This window comes from Lissotriton helveticus, chromosome 12, assembly GCF_964261635.1.
Source record: "Lissotriton helveticus chromosome 12, aLisHel1.1, whole genome shotgun sequence".
Lineage (NCBI taxonomy): Eukaryota > Metazoa > Chordata > Amphibia > Caudata > Salamandridae > Lissotriton > Lissotriton helveticus.
Window position 1 is genome coordinate 673,085,073 of NC_136073.1, and position 24,599 is coordinate 673,109,671.

The window sequence follows — 24,599 nt, forward strand, 5'->3', positions numbered from 1 at the left end:
CTGACATAATTTGCAAGCCAGGACGAAATCTCGATATCATGGTAGCCTTATACCACCAGAGACAGGAATTTTCGCTCCAGCCCACTGGTGTGTACATCTAAATTGAGATCTGTGTTTTGGTGAAAAGCAGGAGCAATTCACATGGAACAGGAACCATATGTATGCAGGAAAGATAACTATAACACCATTCAGTTGGTTCAACTCCTTTACCAAAGCCAGTAAGTGCTTAATCTACTGCTTGCATCAGTCAATTTCGTTGCCATTTCAATTGACAAGATGAGTGTTACATAGGCATACAGACCTATAAGAGCGATCACAAGCATGGGGGAAGTGGAGACACCACTTTAGACCATCAAAGTGTAGAATATTGATTTTAAAAATTAGAACTACATAGCCTGTCTTCATTAAGAAGTGAGATAAAAGATGCTAGGACATGCTTTATAAAATCTAATGTTAATTGTCGCATTTGCCAAATCAAATATGTCGTCAGTACAAAGTCATTAGTGTACAGGACTAGCGGTTACTTATACAAATATGGGGTTTTCATCTTGTTTGAACTAAGGGAATCTGAAATTTGGTGAGGGGCTTTGAGCAAGAATTTCTCTTTTCCAAGAAAATGCAGGATACGAATAAGCCAAACGCCCCGCACCAAACATGACAGTTTAAGAAGGAAGGCATTTATAATATATATTTTTTTAAGGCCTAGGAGCAGCCTTCGCTTAAGCACTCTACTAACCTATGCTGGCTAAAAAGATAATGGTAAAGATTGTGTGCACGGATTTCACTGACCAGAAGCCAGAACATAAATGGGGAGAGTATAAAAGAAAATGACCAATCTAAGGCTAGTGAAATTTGAGAGGTGTTTCTTTCATTAAAACTTGTATGCGCTACAAGGGGTACATCTAGTATCTTAAAAAAAAAGTGCCCAAGAATATAAAATGGGGGAATTACTACTCCACACAATACTGATATACTCTTACTCAATAAGATACAATTCTTTGTCTCAAGTAATATTAAGACCTAAGGAGGAGGAGAGGCAAAATATCAGAAACTGGCCATGAACCATAAAGTGCATATGGAGCAGCAAGAATCCATCAGTAATCAATTACCTGTCTGCCATGCTATTGCGTGTCTCTCTGGTGATATCAGGAGCAGCTGGCCATGGCTGGTTTGCAACACTGTCCAAGGAAACATTATCCTGAGCAATGGCAGTTTCCAGGAGGGAAGGTGTGTTCAAACGGTCCGCCTCCACTGCTGGAGTCATATCAAGAGAGTGGATGCTGTGATCAGAGTTGTGACGGTTTCTCGAAGACAGTAAGTGTAGAGCAGAGGCAGCAGAAGCCATACTGTCCACGTGATTGTTGGAATCTAGGACTTCTACGGGAAGCCCAGGCGGCGCGGAAGCAAAGCTACGTTGAAGGATCTCAGACGCAATTTCAGGGATGTCTTGGGACATGGCTGTCGAGGCAGAGGAGATAACATCGGGGGAACGTTCTCGAGTTGGTGACGCCTGAGGGACCACCAGTGGTTCCAGAGTCTGAAGTTCCAGGGGAAGGCTACCTGGTGTGACCTGAAAAACAAACCAGTAAAACACCAGATGAATAGAAACCTCTCAGATGTACACATTCATAATTAACACATCTCCCTTTTAATATAAAAAGCAAATACATGTTTATTTTTAAAATGGTGAAGATATGTATATAGATCTGCAGAAACAAAAAAGCAGGTACAGCCTCCTACAGTTTATTCCAACAATCCAAATTGTAAAATACCTTTTATCAAGGGACATGGGAGTATGGTTTACATTTATATCTTCATACAACAATAGCATACTAACCAAGCTGGCCGAATAAACAGAACTTGTCTAAACCTTAGTTTAAAAAGGTCATCGTTTGTGAAATAAATATCAACCCAAAAGAGGAATAAAGCATGGTAAAAAACCTCAGCAAGAAGGGGTTTGGAGCACCTGCAAGAACAGGTCTGATGCCAAGCTTGTACAGTGTCATTGTTCTCTCTGCATCTGGCTGCAGTTGATGGAGATGGGGTAAAGACAAATTATGTATCTGTCATTTTGACATTCCACGTTCTGCCTGTAGCAATCCCCAGAGTCCAGGATTAGAATGACAGGCAAGGATGTATGCTGCCCCTAATCTTGTTAAACATTTTTATTAAAAAGCCACATTTTCATTAACGCACAAGTTACTTACCTTCGGTAACAAGATAGCTGTAAGAAACATTAGTTAGTTATAGATTCCTTACATTAGAATTACCCCCAGGCAGCAGACTGGATCCGGAAAGTTTTTTCGTTAGCAGTACCTCTATGCGTCGGAAGGTGGAGTCAGTTGGCTCCGCGTCAGTCAGCGTCGCGGTCGCCGGGATGACGTTGCGGCAGCTACTTAGACGCCACCCTCACACGCTGACGTCAGTTCTGTACACGACTTTCCATTCCAGAAACACAGAGCCATGCAAGTTAATAGCATCTGAAGGCCCTCTGTACCTTTTTAGTGGGGTCTTTGGCATGATCATAATTTCTGTTAAGACTATAGCAATATGGATGATATTACGGTGATCATGATATTTTATCAAAGACTTTGTCTCCAAAGCTGACAAAGCCTGCTTTAGATACCTGTGCTAACAATGTGTCATCAGAGGACATTACTGCCTTCAAGGCTGGAATGAGTTGCCTTAATTTAGAGCGATGGAGTTACTTTCTCATTTGACCTGTTTCCCTGCACTCTGATCTATTCCAGGACAAACGCTTTCTCCTGGAATCCGATGGTCTAGTTTGTGTGGATTTGGAAGACTTTGTCGTGGCCCTTTTGTTGCCATTAGTATGGCCAGTGAGGGGACTAAACTCGATGAGGGTAGTACCTGGTATTCTTTGTTTTGTAATGGTGCTTAAAGAAGTCTTGCTTCTCCTCTAGACATACGAGTTACTTACATCCGGTAACAATGTATCTGCTAGAGACGATTCTAGCCGCAGATTCCTTTACGTAGAATTATCCCCAGGCGTGAGACTGGATCCGGAAACTTTTTGCCACAGCATCCCTGCGCGCCGGGGGTGGGGCGACATCATGCGACTACGCCCACGCGTCGTCCGCGGACGTGACATCAGAGAAGTCATATAAGCCCCACCCCGGCGCGCCAACGTCAGTTTTCTTCGGAGTACTTTTCCGCACCACAACGCGGAGCCACCAGACAAAAAAAATGTGGGAGCATGTGAACAGAGTGCAAATGAGTATAAAAAAGACACCATAAGGAACAGTCCAACACTGCAGTGTCCAAAGGCAGGGCAGAAGAAAGAACAGAGCAGAGCCCTGAGCAGCCACCCTGCCAGTGCGTAAACAGCCTCCCCCCCTTTATCCCCCAGAGACAAGGAACCTGTGTAAAATGTCATGACACATGTAGCAGGCCTACAACCCTCATCCCGAAACAAGGAAGGGGAGCCAGTCCCAAACAGACAGGAACAACCAACCTCCAAGCCACCCCAGCATAGAGGGCAACCCCCCCCCCCGCCCCCTGGAACAAGGGTGAAGCACGACCAGAGGACCCCAATTCAGAGGTTAGCAGGGGGGCCAGGACCACTAGCAGCAAGAAGAAGGGAAGGGAGGGGAGGCAGAGATTGAAGGCAAACCTCCCCAACCTGGGGCACAGGAGCACCGTAACCCCATCTTCCAAAGAACCAAAGAGGAGGAATGAACAGCAACAAGACGGAGCCACCTTCAAGAGCAAAAGAAGGCACTCAAAGGAGACATAAGCCCCCCCCCCCATCTGTCTCTACCAGATACAACGTTACCGGAGGTAAGTAACTCGTACATCTGATAAAGACTACTAGCCACACATTCCTTCACGTAGAATAGATACCCTAGCAATACCCACGGGGAAGGAGGGGCTGCGAAAGGACCCCTCCAGTCTGGACAGGACAGAGGGTCCCACAGGGGACCAGACCTGCGGACCAGGGAAGTAACCTCGTCCCTTCGAGGCAAGAGGACCCCACCAAACCGAACACCAGCGACCCCTAGAGGGATGTAGGAGGAAGAAGGAAGACTGAAGAGGCCTGTACACTCACAACAGAGGAACCATGGGAAAGGCCGGAGAGGCCGAAGCACCCCACTCCTCCCCCAAGGCAACAGAGCTTCCAGTCAATGCCAGGACAGGCAGAGGAACAAGAAGAAGAAGAAGCAGCCTAGAGGGCCCAAGGAAAGAAGGAAAAGAAGGCAAGCCCACTCAGAGGGAAGGCAACAGGCCAGACAGAACGGCACCGATAGCCATAAGCCGCAAGAAGAGCACAGAAGCATCCCAGCTCTCAGGACAAGAACAGGAAGGAGAGGAAATGCCCGGACACACCACTACAAGGGGCCACGCACACGACCTCAAGAAGCAATAGCAACATACAGAAACGCCGTGGAGAACAGGCACCCGAAGGTGACCAGAATTCCCCAGCAGAGCTTAACTATAGAACAGCTACCACTACCCCACATAGGGTATGTTAAGTTCCAAGACATGGGAACCCTCTTTGGAAGAACTTCAGCAGCAGAGGAAAAACAAAAGAGTCACGAGGAAAAAAACACCCTCGCGGAAGGCTTGACAAGCAGCCCAAAGAAAAACAGTAGGCCTAATCTTAGGGCCAAGTCTGTGTAACAACTGCAGAAAAAACACACACAGTCAAGAAGGGGACGTCCAGCAGCCAACAATGCCAAAGCCCCAGCAAGGAGGACTCAATGGCCAGAAAACACAATCTACACATGGCAACCAGCCCAAGAAAGTCCAGAACCAGCTCAACTCAGCAGTCACTGAGGAGGAGGAGGAAGAGGAGGAGAAGGCGGCAGAGGAGGAGGACGGAGCCCTGCCAGGAACCTTTGGATGGCGGAGTCAGAAGGGGCACGGAACAACAGGCTACCATCAAACGGAAGATCAATGAGCCGCTCCCGAATATTTTCAGGGAACACGTCGTCCCGAAGCCAAGCATGGCGACGGAGGACGACTGAGGAAGTCATGGCCCAGCCCAGCACCTCCGAGATGTCCAGAGTGGAGCAAAGAATAAACGCCGCTAGCTCCCGGCATTCCAACGCATGATGCCGGAAGTCCACCTGAACAGTCTCTTGGGAGGCTGCAGATCCCAGAGACTCAGCCGAGTCCCATAGACCAGAGGATGCCCTAGCCAATACACACAAGGGGTTAAGGGCCCGCAGGGCAGCGCTGGTCGAGGCGAACATGTTGCGCCCCCATGAGCCCAGCCAGCGGGCCTCCCGGGATGGCGGGGTCAACAGTGGCGGCAGGGAGGAAAAAGCAGTCCACAAAAGAGGACTGGCGGTAGAGGGGTGGAGGGAAAAACATGCCGGGTCATGCGGCACCGGAAGGTAACGGTGCAAAAGGTGTTGAGGCAGCGGATCCCCTGAGGCAAATGCACCAAGACCCCGCTCAGGGAAGAAAGGAGCGAACCCTTAAAGGGAAGCAAGATCTCCCTCCAACCAGAGCCCTGGGGGAGAACCTCCAAGAGATGGTCCGCCGGAAAATTAGCAATCGGTTCACCCATGAGCAGTCCGTGGACACCGCATGAGCGAAGGCCGCACCCGCCTATGCAGGGCCCCGCCGTGGAGAAAGCAGTGCCTCCATGGGCGGCGGCTGCAAACTAAGCCGGCCGTCCCCGAAGCCAAGCGGGACGGGCAAAGGCCAGACCTGGAAGTCGGAAGGAACCGAAGAATCGTGGACCTGCCGCTCCTCCGACAAACACCTCGGCCTCAGAAATGGAGGGGAGCCACCCTTCGACGAAGCCGGTGAAAAAGACACCATACGGCGGCCAGCCTCCGGGGAGGATGACACCAATATGCAGCCAACCTCCGGAGAAGAGGGAGCATCCGGAGACGAAGAGTCCGCCGTCTGAGGCAGAGCGCCAACAACATCCGGCGACGAAGGAGACACCGGAAAGGACTCCTCCAAGTCACACCGTGCCAAGGACCGGAATGGAGCATGAGCCAAAGTGGCCAAGGGGCAGCGCCGAAACTACGCTGACTCGACCTCCGCCGAGGCAGCCGCCTGCGTGGAGGAACAAGAGGGACCGGGGAAGCGACACAAAGCCCTCCGCCAGCCTCGGCCCAGAATGTGGCGGAGGTGGCCCGGCGACTCATGCGGTGGCGCCAAGGACGATTCAACCTCCGACTCACCCTCCAACGAGGCAGCTTCCTGCGGGAGGGACGAGAGGGGCCCGAAGGGGGAGGAGGGGTCCCCACCCAGCCTCGACCCAGAGCAGGACGAGGAGAGGTCACCGACCCCTGGGGCGCCACTTGGAGGAGCAGGCGCCTGCGCCATGGCGGCATCAGCTCAGCCGCGGACGAGGCTTTCGCCTGCCCAAAGGGCCGAGCGGGGCTCAGGGATGCGACCCGAGCCCCAGCGAACTCCGGCTACACCACAGGGACTCCCGCGGGAGTTTGCGGCGAGGCAGAGGCGCTGTGGTCTGAAGGAGGGACCCCCGAGGGGCCGCACCCCAACAGCACCACATCCTCCAAGCCTGGATCCGAACCAGTCGACGTCGGAGCCGCCGGCGGCGCAGCAGAGGGCCCCGCACAAGGCAAGGGATCCGCTGACGCCCCAGATGGGGAAGGAGGAGGAGACGCCAGCGAGGTCTGCAAAACCGCAGCTTATGTCTCCATCTGGACTCTCGATGCCCCATCACCGGGAGACAGTGGATAGGACGACACGCGGGGCTGCATCACCCGCAGGGAGCCCACGCCCCAGGCAGGCCGAACACCAGCCCCATGAGGACAAACTGCGACATTTACCCACCGGGGAGCGACGCTCTCGCGACATCGGAGAAGGGCGAGGACGACGGCCACGGCCGTATCTGAAGCCGTCCATCAAGGCTGATCGAGGGGAGGAAGCCGACCTTGAGAGATGCACCGAGAGTAGTTCCATCCGGCGCTCCCGCCACGACTTCAGCTTCAACTGTTGGCTCGCCTAACTATCAGTGGTGCCGTGATCGTCCCCTAAACACCACATACAAATGAGGTGAGGGTCCGTCGCCGACAAAAGACGCCCACACGACGTGCAAGTCTTGAAGTCCGAAGGCATTTGCACACTGTTCCACCAAAAGAAGAGACAATGATGAAGAAAAAAGGGCCCTAAACAGGCCTGTAGCAAAAACCAGATCCGCGTTGCTCGCGGAAAAGGAAAAAACTGAAGTGGGCACGCCAGGGTGGGGCTTATGTGACCTCGCTGACGTCACGTGTGCAGACGAAGCCTGGGCGGAGTCGCGTGATGTCGTCCCACCCCCGGCGCGCAGGGATGCTGTGGCAAAAAGTTTCCGGATCCAGTCTCACGCATGGGGATAATTCTACGTGAAGGAATCAGCGGCTCGTAGTCTCTATCAGATCTACGGTTTTATGGGTCTCGATTTCAATTTATATTGGTGAAATATAGCGGTACCAGAGGAAGATAGATTCATATTTTGTTCTACGTCTTGTTCTAAAGTTGCAAGTCAACACAGGATGCTCTGCACAAAAAGACCCCATGGCAGTAGGTTGTAGCAGGCAGCTCAGCCCAAACACAGATGCACTTCTAATATGATTGGCAACTTGAGATCTTTAATGATCATTGTTTCAAACCACTGCTGCCGGTTTTGGGAGATTTTCCATAAAAGTGGTATCAATCGAGTTACACTTTTGGGTAGCCAGCCCTATACATTGAGAATTCAGAAAAATTCAGTGGCATGATTGTAGGTTCTCTATAATACATCTCTTTTTGAACGCCATATTGCACTTATATGATATATACCTGATTACTGCACATATGGCTGTTCAATATGGAGGCTATTTTTAAACAACTATGTTGTTTATAAATATGTATTTCTAATTGAGTATATATAGTAAACACTAACATGAGAACCTCTCCTCATAAGGCGCCACCTTTAATGCTCCCATTCCAATTTTGTTTCCACAAGCAGTATTTGACTACAGGGAAAACCCAGTATCTTCTGACCATGGGGTGATGAGTAGCTATATATAGTGTAAGAATGAGTGCATGTGGCTCCCAAGTGGCTGAGACAACAGGGTGTGGGGTGGAATTGCACTGTCAAGTTTGCAGTGTTCTTTACTGACACATTTTTGTATGTAATTGCAGTGTACTATTTCTGTTATCACGCTCTCCACTTAATACGCACACACACAGATATTGTGCATTATCTGGAAGCAAAGCTAACTCCTCGACATATAAGTCTTTTTTATGAGTCGAGACCGGTTTATATTGTACAGGAATTCTTCACCAGTATTACCACTTAAGCATTAATATATGCATGTTTGTACGAGAGTTGAATGAAAATCGGGATCATGGTCCTGAAGAAGCAGTGAACATCTTAAGGGGCGTCAGGATTTGCTCAAACATGTTGACCCAAGGGATATGTGAACAATAATTATCACAATAATCCCAACCTTCTGTTTGTAATATCTTCTAGAAACCCATAAATTCAAATGAAGTGTTTAGCAAAAGGGATGTTTATTTATAGCCATAGCATCCCACAAACTCATGACATGGTGGCATTCACCCACCCATAACAAAGCCCTTCCTGTACTAACGGGAGCACATCAGCCCTCCCCCCAACAAACTGACGGACAGATGAGACAACCCAATGATGAGACTGCCACCCAGGCTGGTAGCTCTCTCACAAACCAAAAATAAACATATCCGGTTCCCCTGTGCAAGTAATCCCAAGGATGTACCAGTTTTCCCGACATAGCTTCTTTGTTATTGGAGTTATAGTGGGTGATATGTCAGACAGCCCAGCCTTCTCTTTCCCCATTGTTAGTTGTCTTGTACACGTGTGACTACATACCTGAACAGCTGGCTTTGGGGTTAGTGCTTCCGGCAAACCAGGAAAGAGTACAGTTGGATTCCGTGGACTTGTCTGTATACTGCCACTGACAGTGGTGCTGCTGCTGTTGCTGCTTAAAGTCAAGCTGCTGTCCAGCTGCAACATTGGGCTCAAAGTCAGTTCTTCCGAGGGTCTAACAAGCAGGGAAACAAGATGGAACAAAAACGTAAAATAAAAAATCAAATAAGGATGAACTGCAGTAGATTAATAAGGTTACAGCAACAGGGGAATTTAGGGTGCAAGTTAATCAGCTTAAAAACAATTGCATGGTTTTAAGACTACCAAAAAAAGAGGCCGAGGTGATTAGAATCAGGGCTGCCCTGGCATAAAAACTAAATCATATCCTTCCTGGAGGAAATGGGCGTGTGCACAAAATCTGCAGAAACTGAACGTTCCGACCAGTGAGGCATTAACAAGGAAGGTAAGAACTTTTTCCTCACAAAAGCAATTTAGTCAAGTCAACTTCACTGTATTTAGCAATATGGGCCTTTTCCAGAAGAGGTGTAAAACAATGTTACATTAAAAGTCTTGAAACAGGTGGAAACCATGTACATTTTATTAGGACTTCTTAACAACAAATAAATGACTTACCCATATTACTGGATCACTCCTACAGTTGTCTTAAATAAACTCAAACAATTAATAAGTCAACCTGTAGACAGAAATCCCACAAAACACTTTTTCCAAAGAGAAAACATTAAAAAAAATAGGCAACAAAAAGTTGCCTATTTAAAGGCACATCCTGTTTTTCTTTTTATTACCGGTAAAGAGAATCCGAAAGTTCAATTACTAGGCTGTCACACAGAGCCTGATCATGGCAGACAGTTGAAACATGCTCCTCAAGGACACCAACTTCCAAAACCCTCATGGCCTACTCATTGAGTGGTTCAGTTTGTTAGCAAATCTTGATGGGATGATGAGATACTGAAGTCGGTGTTAACTTTAATGGTAAACCCTGCTCTGTCCAAAGTGAGGATCCACACCTTACTTTCCACTCCAGTAAGTTGGAACCTTGAGTGAGTGGCCAGGGAAGCAGCACAGATAGTTGCCTAGGAGGGATGTAAAGGCGTGCCTGAGAAGCAGATCAGAAAATTCTGGAGAAGCCTTACCACACTCATTTTGCGAAACCAGCTGATCGACTGGTTCACTGTCCTTGTAGGGAGCTTGTTCCTCCAGTCTTGCTAAATGCTGAAGAGGGCCAAGGGCGAGGAGGAGTCCTGATTTTGGCAGTGAGGTGGTAGCTCCCAATCAATCCTGTCAGGAGCTGATGGGCCAGGCGTAAGAGTTGTTGCAGTGTATCATAACACTCAGGGACCAAATAATCTGTGGGTATCTATCTGGAGGCTCTTCCCCACTAGATTTTCAGATCTGGTTTAAATGAGACAGAGGAACACTGGTGGACGCTGAATTAGGAAGAAGAACTACAGTGGTGAGTGTGGTGGGATAAACTGAAGGGAGGAAGAAGACATTTACCACAAAGCATAGTGTTTTCATTTAAAAGATTGGGCACTGAAACTGGATTTCTGCGGATAATGGTGCCTTGTACTGCTGAAGAGCATGAGATTCACTACAGTTGCCCACCTTATTTTGCCTGATAAAAGGGGAGATATGATCTACATTGTGGAGCAGACGCCCTGCTATGATTCACTCCCCTCTCACTTCCTCTCTCACTGGAGTAGTAGGTATGCAGTGATTCCGCTGAAAATGCTTATTGGGTTAAATATTCAATTTGAACTGAAAAGGGTGCATAACATATAACAGGAAGAGCTCAAAGTAGACAACCTGCATGATACTGCAGACAAAGAAAAGAACACCTCTAGCTATCTTGCCTCCACCAGGTAGGTGAAAGGAATCTGATTCATTATGCAAAAAAAGCCCTATGGCGTAAAGGAAGGATGTGGCTCCTTTCACAGCAGACCTGATGGTGTGCCTGCAGGCTCTACAGACAGAGTGGAAAAATAATCTGAAGCAATAAATCCAGGTAGTGAGGGAGAGCACCATTAAGGTTTTTTCTATACTTGTTGTGGATACTGAGCAAATTGGGACAGGAGCTTAGAAACAGATAAAACTGCTGGTCTTCAGACCTCAAAAAAGGCAAAGAGGTGGGCACACACATAGTTGGGCACAGAAGTGCGTCTAACAACAAGAGGCAGGGCATCATTCCCAGCGAAGATAACCTTGCTGAAGTAGAAGAAGCCATTCTTGAGGAAGGCAAAGAGGGCAACAGCTGTCATCTTCAAGGTCATTAATTTTATCCTGTTGCAAACCCTAACACGTATGCAGCCTACTGAAATGCAAAGCTTTGAACCTCTTGGTGGAAGATGTAATTAAAGGAAGGTACAATTCAGTTTATTTATTTAACGATTTCTAAAGCGCCTGGTGACCCAAGGCATCCCCGCGCTGTGAGAGTTGTGATCCTGATGAGGGGAAGGGAGAGGGGGGAGACATTTGAGGGGATTTTATTTAGGGAATAGATGTGTCTTTAATTTCTTGCGAAATGGCAGGTAGTTGGGTTCCAGTCTGAGGGAGCGGGGAAGAGCGTTCCATCCGGCGGCAGCTTGAACGGAAAATTGTCGTCCTCCTGTGCGAGATCTTTTAAATCTAGGAATGCTAGCCAGGTTTTCATTCTGGGATCGTAAGGGTCTGGTTGCTGTGTAGGGGGTAATCATTTTGCTGAGGATCGCAGGGCCCGATCCGTTGATCAGCTTATGTGTAGTACACATCGCTTTGAAGTGTACCCTTTGGCGCACAGGGAGCCAATGCAGTGCCTTGAGGGCCGGCTTGGCGGACATTCTAGAGGGGGTATTGGTGAGCAGGCGCGCCGCCGCGTTCTGTGTCCGCTGGAGCTTCGTTAGTGTGGCCTCAGGGGCTCCCAGGTAGACCAAATTGCTGTAGTCCAGGCGGGACAGTACCAGTCCCTGGATAAGTAGTTTCCTGGAGGTGGGTGGCAGTAAGGGTAAAATCTTGCGGGTCGTGCGCATCAGCCCAAAACAGGTACCCGAAGTTTTGGTTGCTTGAGTTTTCATGGTAAGTTCTGGTTCGAGCCACACACCGAGTGTCTTAATTTCACGTTTCGGGGGGGGGATTTCCCCGAACACGTCGGGCCAGAGTGCTGGAGGGATGGTCGTCCATTGTTTTCCTAGGAGCATCACCTCCGTTTTTGACCCATTTAGTTTTAAGGATGAGTTATTCATCCAGTTATGGATTCCTGTAAGACAGTTGGTCAGGTTTTCTGGGTGGTCGATCAGTTGGGACAGGGAAACGACCAGCTGAGTATCGTCAGCATAGTTTACCATTTTTATGTTGAATGGTGTTGCATATTCCCCTGTGGTGTGCAGGTTCAGATCGATCAGTCCTTATGCTGTTCAACACTGGAAAGGAAAAGATAATGTTACTTACCCAGTAAGCATCTGTTCTTGGCATGTAGAGGTGTTGATTCACATGCTTTGCATACTCCTGCCATCTAGTGTTGGGTCCGGATGTTTGCAAGTTGTTTTTCTTCAAAGAAGTCTTTCCAGTCACGAGGTAAGGTGACTCCTTCTTTCGGTGATAGTGCACGTGGAGGGTGAGAATGGAATTAGTAAGTGTAGAATAGCGATGTCCATGCATATGTATGTAAAGTGAGAACTGCAACAACTACAGGTACTCGGGGAGGCGGTTGGGAGCATGTGAATCTACAGCTCTACATGCCAAGAAAAGATGCTTACTGGGTAAGTAACATTATCCATTCGAAGAATGTGAGATGTAGATCACATGCTTTGCGTAGACTATACAGCAGTATACTCCCAAAGCGGTGGCTAACCTGTATCTGTTGCAGTTGTTTAAAACAGTGTTTTAAGTACTGCCGGCCCTACATTAGCTTGTTGCCTTGCTAACACATCTGCACAATAGTGCTTGGTGAATGTGTGCGGTGTAGACCATGTTGCTGCATTACAGATGTCAGCTAGAAGAATATTCCCTAAGAAGGCCATAGTAGCCCCTATCTTGCGAGTGGAATGCGCTCTAGGGGGTATTAGCAAAGTTCTTTTTTTCTTTCACATAAAATGTCTGGATACGTTTCACAATCCATCTTGCAATGCCCGATTTAGATATAGGATTACCTTTGTGTGGTGCCAAAAAAGCAACAAAAAGCAGCCTTTTTTGCTGAATTCTATTGTTCATTCTACATAAATACAGTAGATCTCTTCTAACATCAAGTGTATGTAGAGCTCGTTCTGCTACAGAATCAGGTTGAGGAAAGAAAACAGGAAACTCAACTGATTGATTGATTGAAATGAAAAGCAGAAACTACTTTAGGAAGAAATTTAGGATTGGTTCTAAGAACCACTCCGTCTGTGTGCAGATGAAAGAAAGGCTCTTGCATAGTTAATGCCTAGAGTTCACCAACTTTCCTTAGTGAAGTGCTTGCGATGAGACAAGCAACCTTCCATGAGAAGAACTGCAATTGACTGACACCTGTGTATTAGTTCAAATGGTGGACCCATTAGCCTTGTAAGGACTATGTTTAAGTTCCATACTGGTACAGGTAGGACTCTTTGCGGTATCATTATTTTTAATCCTTCCATAAGGGATTTAATCACTGGTACTCTGAATAGAGATAAGTGTTGTCTTTTTATAAGTATGCAGCTACTGCTGCTAGATGTAAGCAAATGGATGTGTAGGCTAGTCCAGATTTCTGTACATGTAACAGATAATGTTCTGCACAGAAGCATCTAGAGGATTGATCTTGTTATTGTTACAAAAGATAACAAATCGTTTCCATTTTGCTGCATACCATGCCCTAGTAGTAGGCTTTCTAGCCTCTTTTAGGATATTCATGCAGTCTGGTGGAAATTCTAAATAACCAAACTCTATGACTTTAGGAGCCAGATGGCTAGGTTGAGTTCCTTGGGGTTTTGATCCCTGATTTCTCTATGGCTCTGAGAGAGGATACTGGAGGTGAGATGCAGTTTTTGGTGTGGAACTACTGACAGCTCTAGCAGGTTGGTGAACCAGGGTTGCCTTGCCCATGTGGGCGCTATAAGAATCAGTGTGAGGGATGGTTGCCTGAACTTACAAACTACCAGGGGAATGAGTGGGAAAGGTGAAAAAGCATAAGCTAATATACCTGACCAGTTCATACATAGGGCATTGCCTTTGGAGAGCGGGTGTGGGAACCTGGAGGCGAAGCTTGGGCATTTTGCGTTTAGTGCTGTGGCAAACAGGTCTATGTGAGGAACTCCCCATTCCTGAATGTAGGGGAGGAGAACTTGGGGATGAAGTTCCAAATCGTGGATTTGCTGCCTCTGTCGGCTGAGAAGGTCTGCAATCTGATTGTTTACTCCTGGGAGATTCTCTGCCAGGAGATAAATCTTGTGGTGTACAGACCACTTCCAGAATGGCTTGTGCTAGGCTAGAGTGTGTTCCCCCCTTGTTTTTGTATATAGTACATAGCTGTCAAATTGTCCGTGCGGACTAGGACAGCTTTGCCTATGAGGTGAATTTGAAAGACTCTGCGCACTAGAAACACTGCTAGTAGCTCTAGGTGATTTATATGGAGACGTTTGTGCTTTAGACTCCACAACCCTTGGATTGTGTAATCATGTACGTGAGCACCCCAACCAGTGGGCGATGCGTCTGCTATTAGCACGGTCTGTGGTACCGGATCGAAGAAGCGCCGCCATTTGGGTACATTTCATGGGTTCCACCACTGCACAGAGCGACAGGTGGGGCCATCTACCAATACTAGATCGGTCAATTGACCCTGCCACTGGTTGCACTGACTTGCTAAGCAATCTTGAAGGGGACGCATGTGTAGTCTTGCATGGAGAACGATCAGGATGCAAGACACCATCATTCCTAGCAGTTGCATGAAGACTCTTGCTGGTAATGATTGGTTGGGCTGAAACTGAGTGAGTAGAGACTTCATACTGAGAATTCTGGCTGCACTGGGAGAGGCTAGAGCTCTTTGAGTGTCTGTTGTGGCTCCCAGATAGTTTTGGGTGTTGGAAGGCGGAAGATGAGACTTTAACGCATTCTCTGTAAATCCTAGATGGTGAAGTAAGTGAATTGTGGTTTGAGTGTGTTGGAGACACTTCTGGTAAGAGCTGTCTTTGATGAGCCAGTCGTCCAGGTATGGGAAGACATGGATGTGCTGTCTTCTCAGATGAGCTGCGACTACTGCCAGGCATTTCGTAAATACAGTGGGAGCAGTGGTGACTCCAGACGGTAGTACTTTGAATTGGTAATGCTGATTCGCTATCATAAATCTGAGATATTCGCGTTGAGCTGGATGAATTGGAATGTGGAAGTATGCGTCCTTGAAGTCTAGAGTATACATAAAGTCTCCCTGCTGTAGAAGTGGGAGCACTTCTTGAAGTGTCACCATGTGGAAATGTTCTGATAGTATGTAGTGGTTTAGTGCTCTGAGGTCCAGAATATGTCTCAAGGAGCCATCCTTTTTGCAAATTAGAAAATACAGGGAGTACACGCCTGACTTTTGATATTGTAACAGTACAGGGTCTAAGGCTCCTTTTAGCAAGAGAGTCTAGGCTTCCTGTTTGAGCAGGTGTAAATGATCTGGTGACATTTTGTGAGAACAAGGGTGAATGTTTGGAGGATTGGTGATAAGCTCCAGGCAATAACCATGTTGGATAATTTCTAACACCCATTTGTCTGTAGTTATAGATTGCCAAATGGGGAGGAATTGTAGAAGAAGTCCCCCAACAGGTGTTAAATGATTAGGGGGAAGGGTAGGTAAGTCACTGCTTGTTAGGGAAAGGGGAATTACGTGATGTGGAACCCTTGCCCCTACCGTTGCTATCGTTACCTCTGTATCCTCCTCTAAAGAAGCCTCTTGAGGATGAAGATTGATTGCTGCCTTTGACATACCCCCAAACCGGTCCCAGGATGCTTGTTTCTGGTCCAGGGAGGACTTGGCTTGGCAGTTCGGTCTGGACTGTTTCCACGAGGCACAAGGTCAAGACTGATTTGCATATGGCTGGGTCCAAACTGGGGTGGTGTAGTGGGCAAAAGAACAATGGATTTAACCCATATCTCTTGACTGGAGGAGAATATATGAATCATTCAGCATTCCGTCCATCATTTGTTGCAGTTACACTTTTCGCCGTAAGTGGGATGGGTATGCCCAGACGTGGGTCCCTTGCTCACTGTGCCACTGGATTCAAGCTAGCCTGGCTGATGAAGGGGGAGATACCCCAAAACCGTTCCCGGGTCTTGGACCCCCCACGGTAGAAGGAGCGACGAAAGAAGCCACGATTTGAATGAGACTGTAGGGCTCCCATTTATTTAGCTACCACAGTGTCTTTTTTCATCTTCTCCAATGCATGATCTACTTCGGGCCCAAAGGGATGCTTTTTATCAAATTGAGTATTCAAAATGGATTGTTGGACTTCAGGTTTAAACCCGGAAATCCTTAACCAGGCGTGCCTCCTAAGTAACACACTAGTGTTAGTCTCTCTAGCAGCGGTGTCAGCAGCATCTAAAGCACATCTAATAGAGGGATTGGAGATGAGCTTTCCTTCTTGTACTAAATCTTGAGCTTTAACTTTGTGCTCATCTGGGAGTTATTAGAGCAACTGCTCCATTTCGTCCCAGTGTGTTCTATCATACCTGGCTAATAGGGCCTGGGTGTTGGCTATATGCCAATGATTCACTGCCGGGGGGGCTACTCGTTTACCAGAAAAGTCTAATAATTTTGACTTTGTCTGGAGGGGCGGCATCCCCTGAGGTTTGTGAATTGGCCAGTTTACGGACATTAGAGACAACCAGCAAGTCTAGTGGTAACTTCCCCTTAATAAAGACTGGATCTGACAGAGAAGGCTTATATTTGTTGGCTACTCTGAGAGTGAGAATACAAGCATAAACAGGGTCCTTAAATATATCATCGGCGGTTCTCATCATGCCTTTGAGCATAGGGAGAGTCAGACTGGATCTATGTGTGCTACGTAGAGTTTCAAACAAGAAATCCTCTTCTAGGGATTCTTTCTGTAATTGTACCCCATGATATTCTGCAGATCTAGCAAGTAATTCTAAATACCCTACAGGAGGGGAAGGCTTTGCAGGGTAAAGGTCTAGGTCATTGTCAGAAGGTGAATCAGTATTGCAGTCTTTCCAGGGATCTACAGGTAAATGAGTATCTCCATCATCATCATCAGGCTGTGGTGGTGTAGAGTTACTTGGTGTGATAAGTAAATGTTCTAATCCTGGAGAAGGTGGTGAATGTGTAAGGGGAACGTGGTGGAGGAGGAGAAGTGTTACTACCAACATTCTTCTTCTTTAAAGGAATCGTATAATGCATGTCCTCTGACTCAGGTTTGCGCTTCTGGGGCAGTATAATAAGAAGATGTCCTGTATCAATATTAATGTAAAGTTCCTTTTGGTTTGGGTCCAATGTGGGACATTGAAAATCGGATCCTACAGCTGTGAAGGCGCACTTTTCAGTTTCTGCACGGAGGACTTCGGTGCCGGGGTGGAATTACTCTTCGGTGCAGAAGATTTGGGTTCCGAAGCGGTTTTCGATTTCGGTGTCGAGAGTTTCGGCTCCGAAGCAGTCTTGGGCTTCGAGCCCGAAGGTTTGAGATCGGTGCCTGACTTTGGCCGACTCCATCCCGAGCCAGAAGGCTTAACGATGTGTTTCGGAGCTGAGCCTGGAGGTGGGGTGTTAAAGACATCTGCTCTGTGCTGACCAGGTCCTGGAGGTGGAACCGGAAGCCTTTTGTTTGGTCTGAATTGGATTTCGGGGAAAGGGGTGTTTGGTACTCACTGGACATTGACCTAGCGGTATGTCCTCTTCCATCTCGGTGTCCGATTCCGGAATAGATACAAGTTCTTCCTGCTCCTCTTCGGCTCCTTGTGCATTCAATTCTTCCTGCTCTAATCCTTCACTAAAAATGTCCTGCGTGTATTCGATGTTCTAGCTTGGCATTTCACGACGTCGAGCCCGACGATCGTGGAGCGTTTTCTTTGATCGAAACTATCTGCATGCGTAGTAGTCCTGTTCATTGTGCATGGAGATTAGCACAAGTTGCACACTTCGTGCGAGTCGGTGCGCAGATACTTTGCGTGGCACTGAGGCCAAAATTCTAATGGAGCCTATTCCATCGACTGCAAGGTGGACCCACGCGGTTAAGCCCGACAGCCTTCCATGAGTTTTCCGATCGAAATAGAATTTTTTCAACGTATACGATATGCGGAGAAGTGGGATACGTGTACGAAACAATACCGACGCGGGTAGAGTGGATTGTGCACCAAGGGGAACCCGAAGAACGGTTTCAAACCGGAGCGCAGCAATACACGTCCAAACCTGATGGCGGAAAAAAGCAATCTAACAATGGAGTCGATGCCCATGCGCACTTTCACCGAAAGGAGGAGTCACCTTATCTCGTGACTGAAGAGACTTCTTTGAAGAAAACCAACTTCCAAACATTCGAACCCAACACTAGATGGCGGGAGTATGCAAAGCATGTGATCTACTGCTCAAATGCCTCAAACACTATGCTAGGGATGCTTCTCAAACAGATGCTGATCCAAAAATAAACTTTTCCACAGAGTGAAAGGTGTTAATGATCAATGAGGAAGGAGATGTCCCACGAGTGAGACTACACCTTTATGCTGAAGTGCACCCCTGAGGACAGATCCTGTTATTGTAAGGTATCGAAACGCCGTAGACTATAAACATAGTCCTGCACTACTATCATTTATTAGTGTTTATTGAGGGCCGATAGTTCATGATATGTGATACACGTATATTGCTATATGCTACACATAATTTTGGACAGCTTTATGAGGTGACAATTAGATTTTTCGGATTGAGTTCAAGGCTCTTTTTCCACAATCAATGAGAAACACCATTAAAGTTTGTACCACTGAGCAGAAGTCTTTAGGTTATAGTTATTTTTTTTTTAAATAGCTTTAAGTCTGGCTTTGGAACTTTGTAAAAAATGATCAATACGGACATTAAAAGAAAAATGATTGCAGGAAGACTGGCTTTTCTGCGTTGTCACCCAATTTTTCTCCTTTTGCTGAACCCTATTTTTATTGCTGGCTTCACAACTCTGTGATCTTTACCTTTTTAACATGGAGAAATTGGTATACTCCTAACTGGCATAGTTAACTTAACCTAATCATAAGTCCCTTGTATATGGTACAAAGTATACTCAGAGGCTGCAAGTTAAATGTCACAAGTGGACTGCAGCACCTGTTGCGACATCCACTATAGTGACTGTGTAAAACATGGCTTCAGCCCTACTGGTGTAGCATGGCTGCAGCTGTGTACAAATTTCCATTTGACATGTCAAAATAAACCTATGAAGGCTTTGTAGTCCACAAGGTATGGGTAGACAGTATTTAAAAGTAAGAAATGTAGAACGTTTACATTAACATGCTTTTACAGTGACAAGTTATTTTTCACAGTAGAACGCCCAGCTGGACTATGTAGAAAAACAAAGTACAGATTAAAATCCTAATACTGTACCTCAGGAATGGGACTAGCAAGAAAAATAAGTAAACAACCATTTTTAAAAGTTATTAAAAATCCAATTTATTGGTAAAGTCTCACTTTTTAATCAATATTAAGAAAAAGTAAATTCTAGAAAAATACTTTTTCCCTTCCTGTTGTTCCTGGAGCCTATATTTGCATTTGCTCTCCAGCTTCTCCCAGCTTGAATAGGCGTGAACAGCGTGTGCAATGCCTCTCAGAAGCCAATATTAGGCTGACCTGAATGGGCAAATATAACGCCTCTGAAAACTGACAGAATATGCAGGGTGAGGCAGTGGGCATCCTTTTAGGCACAAATCCTTCTGTGTAAACTCCTGCTTAATGGGTCTGCTGGGTTTACATGCAACACTTGGGGAGCACTTGAAAGGAAGGGAAAAGGATGTTTGGTTGCTGGGGAATCCTGCTATTGTCTGACCAAACCTCGGTCTCAATATTTTGTGGGTACAGTGGCTGCTTCAAATTGTATTTTTAGCTTGGGGCGGAGGGGGGTCGACACTGGGAGTACCATAGTACAACAAACAAACAAAACACACACACCCTCAAGCTCAAGTTTAGTGTGGCCAAAGAATTTTGCCATCTAGAAAGTACCCATATTGGGTACAATTAGCCCTGGGAACGTTTAAGCCATTTTTACAGCATGTCCAGGAGTCATAATAAACCCACTACTTAGTGCCAGGCTTAAATGTAGCAACCATGTAATTGACTCCCCCCTGAGGTCCTGGGAGGCTTTTTAACAGTACTCCTGTGGTGGAATGCAACTTAAAGAACTAAAGTCAGAAGGTAAAACTTTTGAAGCAAACACATCTGCACCCAATGCGTTCAGTATGGTGGATGGATTGGCCCGGATCAAGGTTGATTTGGCATAAGTGACCTGCAACCGTAAGTGCTGGAGGCTGTCCACGGTCAGTTTCAAATGAAGATGGGTCAACTGGTTTAGAGAAGATTTTAACAACGTATCATCTAGCTATGGCTAGGCAAAGATCCCTATAATCCTTAAATGCGTTGCTGCTACTGCCATGCATTCTGAAAAAGCTCTTGAGGCAGATTTTAGTTCAAAACGAACAACCAACTACAGACAATGATCAATGCCTACTAGAAACCTCAGGAACTTTCAATGTTGTGAAGGAATTAGAATGTGGAAATTGGAATACTGAAGGTCTACAGCTCACCTCCAGTCCCCTTATTGGAGTGGAGGATAGATCTGGCAGAGGTCTAATGACCTAAATTTCTCTTATTTTTCCACATTTCTTGGCCTAAATGAGTTTGAGAATGGATCTGAATGTGGCACTCTGGTCTCTTCTTTTACAAGAAAAGTAACAGGAGCAGGGTCCTTTTACTTTTTGGAACTTTGGAACCCCGATTTTGCAATAAAATATTCACCTCCTGCTGATAGGCACTTACTTAAATCTTACCCTAAGTATAATTAGTAGGACTGCGATAAGGGTACACAAAAAACTGGGAAGAGTATTGCTGACACCAATGCTCTCTGATCAGAGCAATAACAGGAGGTGACACAAATTGTAAAACAAACTTCTATAGTACACGGGTGCATATTCAGTACTAAGTTTAATCAATTTGTGATAGCATTCATTTTTAGTCTGACAGTAGCCGAGACTTTTTGATTTTACTAAACTTATGTCTATACTATACTTAGAGAGGCTTTCAACTAGTCATCTAGATCCATTGGCCTATTACTATGTCATTCATATTTTTCTTTAATCACTACAGCATAAAGCAGACAGCATTGGGCAATGGAACAACCATTGGTTAACTTCACTGTGAGTGCTGACATTCTGGCCTTTAACAATGAGTACATCCACACAAGAGGTAGTTTCCTAAGTGCCGTGAGACTAGAATGGCAATGTGATATTTTTGGAAAAAAAATTACTTCATGCTTTTAGCCAATGTTCATTTTTTTTTTTAGATTGATTAGGGTCCAGCTTCTCCAGCAGTAACGTTTCAGAAACGTCAAACCATAACAAGCACTGACAGAGTCAAAAGCTGGTGGCCAATGACAGATATATTGGCTTTGCCAATTCTTGTTAAGGAGGTTGTGAGTTGTACATAAGAACATTCTGGGAAATGGCTGCACAAAAGTGTTATTCAAGTTAAGAACAGCGCAGTGCTGTAGTTTTCAAAGAACATTTTATGCTATTCTGCGCCAGTTAACTATATGCCATGCATGCCCTGTGATGATAGGGATTCTGTGCATTCTTTTGCCTGTGCTGTATATTTAGCGCATTTGTTTAATGAATGTGCATGCATGCTTATATCGATCTATTGGCACTCCAAAAATAAGTTATTGAAAGAGGAGTAATCACAACAAGATGCAGTTCCTTTGGAGGTATCCCCAAACACAATAGATTTGATGTTAATTTGGATTTAACCCATTGATTGCAGAGCTTACACTAAAAATATCAACATTTATAGCTCAATGGGGGGAAATGCTTTCAGTTTCAGTGTCCTTGCACTCACCTGGATATTATGGTGTCGTTCACAGATGCACTGCTCATGGCTGTAACCGCAGTGAGGCTACTAATGCTGCTGGCTGGTGAAACAGCAATCTATTTAAAAAAAAAAAAAGAAGGAAAACAATCTTTAAATTTGCAAGCACAAGTGAATCAGTTCAATAGTTCAACTACAACGGAACCACGCTTCTGGCTTAAAAGCACATACACTTTTTCCAATACGATAAACTTGCAAGGTGAATAGTGGGCTCAGCCCCTAAAGTTCAACATCAAATTTAGGCAGGATATTTAGGATAAAAAGAAATAGCACTTGAGTATAACAGTACAGTTTTCAAATTGACAATTCTCAAACACCTAAGATTCACCTTAGCTACTAGGAAATACTCAATGAGAAATGTGTTTTGCAAGCATCACCAGAACTGCCTAGATGAAACTAGCCCAGTTCATTTGTATTTACACAGAAGAACACTGACTGAGCAACGGCCTTTTACTTTTACAAACGTTTTGTTTAGGAAGACAGACAAGAACATTGCACAAATCTAATGACATTAAGTAACATTATTTTGGTGTCTATGGCTGACTATGTGTCTGTCTACTTGGCTGTGTGTGTATATCTCCCAGACCATCTGTGGTGCAGTCTTAATTTTTTTAATTCAAGCCATTTTCATTGAGGTTTTAGAAGAGAAAAAGAGTACAGACACCAGTGTATAGCAAATAAACGGTACCCCGTTGGGGAGACATAAATGCAGTAGAGTACAGTATTCTCTGCTTTGTTGAGAGAAGTGACAAATAAATCGTTAGGTAAAAGTAATCTCCCTTGGGAGATTAGGCAAATTCGCGAGCTTCTCCCTTTCAGAAAATGTGTAAAAACGTGGTTGGTTCCTAAGCCCTAGTCTCTAGTGCCTAGCCTTGACACACTCTCCTACCTCTCATGTAGCCACCGCCGCCAGGATGCCTGCAAGGTGATAGTGCGCTTCATAAGCTGAATAAATAAATAAATATAAATAATGTCTGAGAGCCAGTGGCAGTACTGTCAAGGTGTAATCTTTGACTATTACTTAAACCGGCTTTAACTGTCTCGCTGAGGCTGCCTCGGTTGATGCCTAGCCCACTTAATGCCACTGCTTGCCGTCTCTGGATATCTATGCGAAAGTCAACAGGAATGTGTCTTTGAGAGTCTCTGAATGTCACCAGCACTGTGCATGACACTGCTGCTTGTTTCCACAAAGTGTTTGGTTACAACGCAGTTTTACGATCTTAGATCTTCTAAGCGCCAGTTACTTTCTAAAAATTAAGTTTGTTGATGAACGTTTGGGTAGTGATTTGCGATTAGTTCTTCCCCGGCATGAGAAACTAAGGGGCTTCGGTGAATAACGTGTTTATTTTAAGTGTGGGATGCCATTCCTCATTTACCCATCTGGGGTGCACCTCCAAAGTCACTGTCTCTATAATGCAGGCCCAAAAGACTTGTATATGTGCAACGTGCCGATAAAAAAGCTTGCTAGGTCTGTTTATCATGGAGCAACACAGCACAATCTGACTGTCCCATTTTTGGATGAGGAATAACTCGAATGAATCAGCAGTGTCTGTTGAGCTGTGGAGAATCCTGCACATCACTAGGTACACATTCTCTTTTTCATTTATGCATTTCAGGTCTGGCACTTCCCTTGAGTAGAGCAGGTACTTTGTGGTAGATTTGGTGGAAATTCTACACAGCAAGTGGACGTTTATCAACAAAAATTATACATACATTTGGTAATGCTCTTTCTGGTGATATTCTATCTAACCACAGATCCCTCATCTTTTGAATTCTCCCAGGCACAAGACTGAATCCGGAAGCTTTTCAGAAACGTCTGTCACGCCCATAGGTGGTACCATCGGGAGCGTTGTCCACCCCTGGAAGTGACAGCATAGAGCTGTATAAATGGACCACCACCTGATGTCAGTTTACGAACAAGCATTCTACATCCTTGGATGCGGAGCATCTAACATATTGAGAATTATAATGTGTAAAATATATCATGGATCCTTATTAACACCTAGAATTGCACTCCACAGAAAGGTGAGAAGAGAGGGTAATGAGGAATCTGCAAATAGAGTGGTTGAAGTCAAGTAACTTGTTCAGTAGATATGAAGACTCTTGGAATTGAACCAATGTAGCCTCTCCACCTCATAGCGGGATGTGGCAGAGTGAAAAAGATGAGGAGCAAGATACAGTGAGCCACATAGAAGGGCAACACTACTTTCAGGAGTCCGATGTACCAACTTGTAGGGAAGAGGTAGCCTAAAAATACTACACTTGCAGTGCTTACAGACCGTTGACGCGACATGCGTGAGCAAATGTAACGGGGAGGACAGTCGTATGAGACAGAAATCTCAAACAGCAGCTGTGCATGGGTTCAAAAGGCGTGCACATTAGGAACGTAAGAACAAAGTTAAAGTCCAACTAAGGTAAAATAGCACAGGATGATATAGATGCATGCCCCTGCAAATAAAGCATCACGTCCAGTGATCTCAGTAGAAGGGGCTGATCAGGTAACCCACTCCATTGGTTGCACTTAATCTTCACAGAATGGAAGTGGAGATTCAGGTGCAGAGTTGTGCCCTTTTGCTGAGAAAGGAGGTCATCCTGAAGAGCTGGGCTAAACAGAGGGCAAATTCTCCGGTTCAGAAGGTCTAAGTTCCACACTCTCCTGGGCCCAAACCGAGACTAACAGGATTAGCTGAGCATGGCCACTCCTGACTTGCGTCAAAACTCTGAGGAGAACAG

The 24,599-nt window shown here is 45.8% G+C and overlaps 1 protein-coding gene across 1 annotated transcript in view; it reads right to left on the reverse strand.

The window, feature by feature from the left end:
- The window catches only part of EDC4 (enhancer of mRNA decapping 4), a 734,765-nt gene that overhangs the window by 393,138 nt on the left and 317,028 nt on the right, over nucleotides 1-24,599 (reverse strand). Inside the window, exons 16-18 of the mRNA XM_078670461.1 lie at nucleotides 21,837-21,925; nucleotides 8,825-8,996; nucleotides 1,110-1,570 (exon numbers count right to left, since the gene is read on the reverse strand). Of these exons, the coding sequence (XP_078526587.1) occupies nucleotides 1,110-1,570; nucleotides 8,825-8,996; nucleotides 21,837-21,925 (722 nt within the window). The remainder of the gene's footprint in view (nucleotides 1-1,109; nucleotides 1,571-8,824; nucleotides 8,997-21,836; nucleotides 21,926-24,599) is intronic.